Below are 8,658 nucleotides of genomic sequence, written 5' to 3'. Positions count from 1 at the left end.
CATTCTGCTACTTTTAACGTTATTTTCACAAGATTAGTACAATAACGTCAAAATTAGTGCAATTTCACTTTGAAGGTTTATATATATATATATATTATATGCTCGATAATAGTTTGGTGTAGTTTATTTAGAATATAATAATAATAATAATAATAATAATAATAATACATGATGGTACGGCCAACTTGTGTTTGGTTACACATTCATTACGTGTCAACAAAGTGATACTTGCCGTTGCAACCCTATTAATATTCTATTGTCTTGCCCATCGTTGTTTCCAATCCAACTGTTGCAGAACACAAACCCTAACTAACTCATGGCTGCTGCTACAAGAATGACGACGTCTACAATTAGCACCACCGCTAACCCTAACCAAGTACGCTCAAAGAGACCGCCAATGGACTCCTTGTGTCTTCCCCGACCTCGCAGCCACGGTGTACTTTCACTTTCGGCTGGTTATCCCCGCAACCGGTCTTTTTCGGCTTCTCACCAGGACTCGGTGAGTCACTTCAATCTTGTTTATATATAATCTTCTACTGTTACCATCTCATTGATTTTTTTAATTGCAAACAATAATATCAACGTTTCTTAATTAGATTTTAACTCAAGATTGGAAATTGGGGAGGGTTTTTAGGAGGCATATGTCGACATATTTCTAAACAAAAAACTCTACATTCATCCTCCTAAAGATCCTTAACCTTCGTTCCAAGAATTTCTATCCTCAACCATGTCCTCACTGAGTGAGTTGCAAGTCTAGCAAATCATGCCTAATCTTGTCATCCCAAGTCAATTCGGGTCGTCCTCTACCCTTCCTCTCCTCTATAGAAAACAATGTTTTCTATGGATCTAACATCTCTTCACATTCTCAATCTTCCCTCTCTTATCTTATCTGATATGTTAGCTACCACTAATCTCTCCTGAAAAACCTCATTTCTTATTCGGTTCAATCTTGTGTGTCCACACATCCACCTTAGCATTCTCCTTTTTGCTACCTCCCGCTTATGCATGTGTGATTTCTTGATGGCCCAACAATATGTTCCATATAACGTCGCAGGTCTAACTTCCACCCAATAAAACTTTCCCTTTAGATTGGTTGGGAATCTCCTGTCGCACAACACTTGGCAACACTCTTGTAGCTGCTCTCCATCCACACCATCCTGCCTGCGGTGAGCCACGTCACTATCTATTTCCTGAATCGACTTTGGCAACTCATCCAAGACAACTGCAAAAAGAAACGGGCTCAACGCTGACCTTGATGAAGGCCTATCTCCACGGGGAATAAGTCAAAGTCCCCCCACGGGTACACGGACGCTCTTTGTAGTTTTGGCATACATATCTGTGATCTATATATTCCCACGAGACCCCTTTACCCTCCGGGCGATCCCAAAGCAATCTGCGTGGTACACTGTCGCTTGGTTTAAAAAGGCGCGCCTCACGCGTGAGGCGTTTGAGGCACTTTTGAAAACGCATTATTTTACATAAGGCGAGAAAAAACATGAGGCGCCCTGAGGCGGCGCATTAGCGGGTGAGGTGTGAAGCGTTTGAGGCAGCGCCTCATGTGATGCAGTCTTAATTAGATTGAAAATTTAACCGTTTGGGCCCATCTGCTTAAAGTATTAACATCGGGGCTCATCCCTAAAACATTCCCCAATCGTATTTTATATATTTATCACTCTATCTTCAATTTAAGCTACTCGTTAATTTTCATATTCAAAGTTTATCTTCTCCAAATGTCAACCTTCTAGACGTTTCAAGAATATCTTCTCAGTTATTACTCTCATCTTTTAAATCAGTTCAAACTCACCTAATTATTACACATATGTTTATGACTCAAGAGGTTTTTTTCTTCATTATTACTTTTTACTCTAAGAATGTAAGTGTTTTACAACTTCTAAGTATGTTTTTATAATGTTTAACCCTACGTATTAAGTATTCATGTTTAGTTTTACAAATATGTTTTTATCTTTATGATTGATTTTCAAGCAAAATATGTCATGTATAATTAATTTTTAGTAATTATTAAACTGAGCGCCTCACATACGTGAAGTTCTCGCTTCGCACCTAGCCCTTCGGCTTTTTGAACCAAAACGCCTCGCCTCGCCTAACGCTTTTGTAAACCAAGCACTATACACACTGTCGTATATGTTTTAAAAAAAACCCTAAATGATGAAAAAAATTATTAAGCATAGTTGTAAAAATCCCACCTAGGCGCCAATTAATCCCCGATTACTCGCTATTTGGTCAAAATCGGTCAAAGCTGAAAATTTTTTATATAAATTTAGTATATGTATGTATATTTGAAAAATATCATATCAATTACGATCTGATTAATTGCTAGTCTCTACTAGAGGTGCACAAACCGGTTAAAAACCCTAAACCGGTTCGGGTTCAAACATGTACGATAACGCTTTTTTAAACCAAGCACTATCGTACACACTGACGTATATGTTTTAGAAAAACCCAAAAGGATGAAAAAACTATTAAGCATAGTTGTAAAAATCCCGCCTAGGCGCCAATTAATCCCCGATTACTCGCTATTTGGTCAAAATCGGTCAAAGCTGAAAATTTTTTATATAAAATTTAGTATATGTATGTATATTTGAAAAATATCATATCAATTACAATCCGATTAATTGCTAGTCTCTACTAGAGGTGCACAAACCGGTTTGAAACCCTAAACCGGTTCGGGTTCAAACATGTTCGGTTTGGTCAACAAAAGTCAAAACTAGTTTATGATCAGTTTCGGTGTTGGTTGAAACTAGGTTCTTGACTAGGTGGCGATCGGTTTCGGTTTGGGTTGAAACCGGTTCCTTGATCGGTTTTGGCCGGTTTCAGTTCGGTTAACTGGTTTCGGTGGTGAGATTTACAAACCGGTTCCGATCCTACAGTTTAATTTCAGTGTGGTTATCCGGTTTTCTGCCCACCTCTAGTCCCTACCCCACCGGCCACCGCTCGACTAGCACCTAACGATTTCTACAACACTGATGAAAGGTTTACTCTATGTAGTCGATATTGCGGATATATTACCGATATATCAGTTATCGGTCCCTTGGTAAAATATCATTGCGTAATATTGGTCCCGATATTATCGGTTTCATTGACTATATTGGACCATATATCTCCGATATTTCCAGTGTTTTTAAGTCTTAATTCCCAATTTTTAGAGTTTAATGCTAGTATTTAACTCATGATAAGTTCCTACTGAATTATTAGTGTTAAATTGCCATATATATAAATTCTGCATGTTATTAAAATTACCGATATCCCATCGCGATAACCGATATCTGAAACATCAGTCCTTTTCCAATATCCGATATATTTCCGCATTAACTGCATAGGGTTTACTTGATAAAAATAGGTTTATATATATATAGAACACATGAGAGATATGCAGCTTTGAGTTGTACATAAAGCTTATTTAGTTGTACATAGAAACACGCCTCACATACATGATGATGGTTTTTGTTTGCAATTTTAGAACTCTTCAGATATTGAAATAGAGGAGGAAACAAGTCGGCTTAAAGAGAAAGCTGAAGAATCCGAAGAGGCTTGGAAACAAACTTTAGCTTCTTTCAAAGAGCAGGCGCTGAAGATGTTGAATGTTTCACAAGAAGCGTATGAAGTGTATTTGAAGAAAGCTACTGTAATATTGAAGGAGACTTCAGAGCAGTTGAAGATTCAAGCTGATAAAGCGAGTGAAGATTTGAGTGTAATTGCTAAGGAAATAGGTGAAGAGGGGAAAGTTTATCTGTCTGCAGCTGCAGAGAACTCCCCTGAACCCGTGAAGGATATCGTGAAAACGTTTGCTTCTTCAACTGATGACTTGAAAGATGTGTCTGAAGTGCTTGACTTTTATGTCGGTATTCCGTATGGTAAGGGTTTTCTGTCACGCATTGTTGTTTATTTTGAAAAATGTTCGATGGTTTCTTGACTTTGTTCCTACTTTAGAGGAGGTTATTTGATTTCAACCCGTTTGTTTTTATGATTGCGAAAAATAGAACCGTAGGAAACGTGTCTAGTGGTGTAAGCGAGCCGAGCTCAACCTTGGCGTGTTTGATTTATGAGAGCTCGAGCTTGGCTCCTGAGTCGTTTTGCAAGCTTGAGCTCGGCTCATTATTAATTTATGCGCGTTTATAATTATATTTTGTTTGTATAACTAAATATTAACTAAATATTTTGTATATAAAAAAAAATATTGGTTAAGGAATTTTTTATCATAGTTTCATGTGAAATAGTTATTTTATAAATATTTAGCGCTACGCTCGTTTTGACTCTCAAGCCGGCATGAGCTTTCTTGGGTTATGATTTAATTTATATACATTTATGATTATTTTATGTATATATTTGAGTTAAGTTTTGTATATAACCTAATAAAATTATTTCTCAATTATTTTATTATAATTTTTATAAAGGAATTTTTAACATAAATAGTTTTTGGTATATTATATAAGTATTAGCTTCATTTAGGCCTGTGATTTGGCTTGAGCTTGATAAGTGAAACTCAGGCTCATGCTTATTTTTCAAACAAGCTTATTTTTAGGCTTGAGCTCAACTCGTTTAAGCTCGGCTCAGTTTGAGCTCTTAGCGAGCAATTTTAGAGTAGCTCGCCAATGGCTTGGCTTGTTTACACCCCTGAACGAGGCAAATGGGTCAAATGGTGTCTAACATGTATTTTCAATGCATAATACCTCCTAAATCAATTTGTTGAAGAAATTGAAATAATGTAAATTAATCATATTTGGCACCCTGATAAATTACTAAAACTGTATAGTTTTTGGTCAAAATTTGTTTAGGGTCAATCTGACCAGCAAGTTTTGTATAAATTCTTGATTAACTTTATTATGCGTTCAGGTGGGCTGCTTACTGTAGGCGGTTTCCTTTCTTTCATGATAACTGGCAGCATCTCTGCAATTAGATTCGGTGTTATTCTTGGTGGAACTCTTTTGGTCTTGGCTGTTTATAGTTTGAGATCTTGGAAAAAAGGGGAATCTTCGTCTTCTGCTTTGAAAGGCCAAGCAGGTTGGTTTATAATTTATTTTAACATTGAAAACTTATGTCTAATATATATGTTCATTATGATTTATAGTTGTTTGAGTTTGATGAACTGTTTGTTTTGCAGCCATTGCTACTATATTGTTTTTGAGGGACCTACGCCTAGTGTTCTCGGTAAGAGCCCTAACAAATTTTTGTATCCATATAAATGTGTATACGCACATATAAGTATAGATATGTGAGTAGACTTTGTTTGTTGCGAGACTATATTTGTGACATTTTTATAGCAGAGACCAGCATTCACCAGATATATCGCACTGATAATCAGGTTTGAAACACATTCATACTTGGATTGACATTTAATCTTGTAAGTTAGTGGAGATATTGTTTAATCTTTGCTTTTATTTTTATTCTTAATCTGCAGTGGTGTGGCACTGGCATTTTATGTCTATAGAATCACATACGTGCGTGGACAGTCAACAGGAGAATCGAGCTTTGGGACTGAAGCCGAAAATTAGCTCCATGTTACAAGGTCAGCAATTGATCTCTATGTATATGTGTTACTGTGCATATATGTATATATGTATCTGTATATGTGTGTGTCTGTGAATACATAAAGGTGCGCATATATAAACGGCCATGTATCTGATATTGTATTTGTCTCAGGTTCATAGCTTGTGATTGGGCTGTTGTTATATGCAGAATGGATGTATGCTGCTGCTTTAGAGTTCAGATTCAAATCTGCTATTGTTAACAAGTTTTCAGTTATGATCTTGTAAGTTGTAAACATTTTAAAAAGAAAATAAAAGGCTATTATTTGGTTTTAAGAAAAGCTGCATGGATTTAATGTGAGTGTAATTTTCTTAATTTGAGTTTTCACTTTTTTTTTATTAATAAAAGAATTTAGCTGTTAGGGAGATCTTTTTTTTAATTGTTTGTATTTTCAGTTTATTTTATATATTAATACGTAATGATTAAATTATTTGTTTTATTAAACAGTTAAATTTGGTATATTGCATAATCCAGAGTGTATAAAAGTATGGATTTCTATGAATATATAAAGGAGTAAGTTTGTAAAATAGTAATAAAATTTTTAAAAGTGTTTTAGTTATGTCACTATCGTTTGTAGAATAGTAAGTTTGTGGAATTAAGTCACTCAACTTTTATAGTTTTTTTAAATTGTAGGTTTTAACAAATTTTGTTTTTGTTTTAGTAAGAAATATTTTTATTGATTTTTTTATGTTGATATGAAGTAGTAACGAGAATTATTTTTTGTTCAATATAATTAATGTTTTCAAAAATTGTTAATTATAACCACATATATTGCAAATCCTAACCCTCACATATTCTCCTCCATTGCTTTCTAGACACAAAATCTGTTGAGGCTCGATCTGTAGATAAGTTTGTAAAATAGTAATAAAATTTTTAAAAGTGTTTTAGTTATGTCACTATCGTTTGTAGAATAGTAAGTTTGTGGATTTAAGTCACTCAACTTTTATATTTTTTTTAAATTGTAGGTTTTAACAAATTTTGTTTTTGTTTTAGTAAGAAATATTTTTATTGATTTTTTTATGTTGATATGAAGTAGTAACGAGAATTATTTTTTGTTCAATATAATTAATGTTTTCAAAAATTGTTAATTATAACCACATATATTGCAAATCCTAACCCTCACATATTCTCCTCCATTGCTTTCTAGACACAAAATCTGTTGAGGCTCGATCTGTAGATAAGTTTGTAAAATAGTAATAAAATTTTTAAAAGTGTTTTAGTTATGTCACTATCGTTTGTAGAATAGTAAGTTTGTGGATTTAAGTCACTCAACTTTTATATTTTTTTTAAATTGTAGGTTTTAACAAATTTTGTTTTTGTTTTAGTAAGAAATATTTTTATTGATTTTTTTATGTTGATTTGAAGTAGTAACGAGAATTATTTTTTGTTCAATATAATTAATGTTTTCAAAAATTGTTAATTATAACCACATATATTGCAAATCCTAACCCTCACATATTCTCCTCCATTGCTTTCTAGACACAAAATCTGTTGAGGCTCGATCTGCAGATTTAGTGACTTGATTTAGAGAAAAATTGAATGAGTGACCTAATTAGAGCATTTTTGAATATTGATTACTATTATGTTACATATTCATAATATACAAAAATTAATAATTTTATTAGCTTATGATGTGGGTACTTGTGATCCCACCTTTAGGGAGCAGGGGTACCTTCGACAACCTCCACCCAGGTTGAGTTTATCAATCAGCTAAATCACAACTGCGGCACCACCCAATCGGGTTGACTAGGAAAGTAACACTAACAATTTTTTTTGCCAACGGAATGTTTTGAGCCGTTCAATGGCTAAAAAACCGTTAAAAAGTCATTTTACATGATATGATTATAATAGAAAATGAAAATGTGATATCATCGGTCTACATGAGAGAACTTTCAATTGACTCGGTTTTGATGATCATGTGATTTGGAGTTGCCATATGAAAATACATGACTTCGATTTGATCTTGTGGATTAACTTGTAACTTTAAATCTATCGTACCTCAACTCGGACAAGAGTAGATTTAGATGATGTGTAGTTTAATTTTATAACCATGTATTTATTTTGTTGATTTTGTATTTTTCTGTAGTTTGAATTATGTAAAAAAAAAATAATGAAAGGTTAGTTTTATTTATGTTTACAAGTATCATTTATTTTTATTTAAAACAAAATAAGAGAATTCGTTGAAAAAAAATTGAGATGGTTATGTGGTACTAATGGAGGTCGAGGGTAGTCTATATAAAGAAGCACACTCCTAACGCCTTTAGAATATACATAAATGGTATTTTACCCGGCGCGTTGCGTTGAGGAAGGTCGGTAAAACCTGGGCGAAGGCAAAACCCAAGCGTTGTAGGTCCCAAGCGAAAAGGCAGTAAGTCGACGCAAATTCGGTCGGATTCGGTTACGTGTGTTATTGTATCATGACTAAAACCAAAAATAAAATAAAAAAATTGTAATAATTGGTGTTGATCGATTAAAAAAAAGTGTCAGTAAAGCCTGACTATTGTTGTTCCCAAGCGTTAAAGCGGCATGTCTATGAAAATTCGGTTGGTTTCTGTCACGTTTGTACGATACCGAAACTAAAAAAAAGGTTAGTAAGTCCGTTTGTTTGTAAAACTCGAGCGTTGGCGGTCCCGAGTATGACAACGGTGAGTTGACGCAAATAACCGCTTAATTACCAATTTAAAGAAAACAAAGAAAGATATTTTACTTGGCCCAATCACACGTTGCCAAGTGGCCCAATCATCCGGGCATTGGTAAATCTCTAGCATTGTTGGTCTCGAGCGCATGGCGGTGTGTCGAGGCGAATTAAGTTGCTTTCGTTTACATCCGTTACGGTAAAGAAACTAATATAAAAAATGTCGGTAAAACCCACCCGGTCGTTTTGTAAAGCCGGAGTGTTGTTGGTTCTGGACATGATAGCGTTGAGTCAACGCGTATAACCGTTTTAATTATCACTTTAAAAAAAAACAAACCAAAAAATAAAAATGAGTTAGATGACACAATCAAACTTTGCCAGGTGGATCAACCGGTGTATAGCGTCACCAAAGTTCTTTTTTATTTTATATAAATATAATAACTAGGATCGTGTTTGGTGTTACACACGAGCGGAAAATA

The 8,658-nt window shown here is 34.4% G+C and overlaps 1 protein-coding gene across 2 annotated transcripts; it reads left to right on the top strand.

Moving 5' to 3' along the window:
• Positions 1-289: 289 nt before the first annotated feature.
• On the top strand, positions 290-5,862 carry LOC143600097 (protein FATTY ACID EXPORT 3, chloroplastic-like). Of its 2 annotated transcripts, none has more exons than XM_077077879.1 (7): positions 290-499; positions 3,479-3,872; positions 4,852-5,019; positions 5,120-5,166; positions 5,280-5,320; positions 5,417-5,524; positions 5,659-5,862. In XM_077077879.1, exons 1-6 carry the CDS (start codon positions 317-319, stop codon positions 5,508-5,510), a joined length of 927 nt encoding a protein of 308 aa, XP_076933994.1. In that variant the 5' UTR covers positions 290-316; the 3' UTR covers positions 5,511-5,524; positions 5,659-5,862. The 2 variants fall into 2 exon arrangements, with proteins under 2 accessions (XP_076933994.1, XP_076933995.1); XM_077077880.1 differs by having other exon boundaries at positions 5,283-5,320; positions 5,659-5,861.
• Positions 5,863-8,658: the final 2,796 nt, after the last annotated feature.

This window comes from Bidens hawaiensis, unplaced genomic scaffold (assembly GCF_021521415.1).
Source record: "Bidens hawaiensis isolate Kalapana, Puna unplaced genomic scaffold, B.hawaiensis_p1.1 tig00053349_1, whole genome shotgun sequence".
In the NCBI taxonomy this organism is placed as follows: Eukaryota; Viridiplantae; Streptophyta; class Magnoliopsida; order Asterales; family Asteraceae; genus Bidens; species Bidens hawaiensis.
Note: the sequence above shows the minus strand (reverse complement) of the source record. Positions and strands in the feature narration are given on the sequence as shown.

Excerpts from the sequence above, each read along its gene's own strand:
- LOC143600097 (XM_077077879.1), top strand. The coding sequence starts at position 317 with ATGGCTGCTGCTACAAGAATGACGACGTCTACAATTAGCACCACCGCT. Across the intron at positions 500-3,478 it reads CGGCTTCTCACCAGGACTCG|AACTCTTCAGATATTGAAAT; the intron begins GTGAGTCACTTC and ends TTGCAATTTTAG. Across the intron at positions 5,321-5,416 it reads TATATCGCACTGATAATCAG|TGGTGTGGCACTGGCATTTT; the intron begins GTTTGAAACACA and ends CTTAATCTGCAG.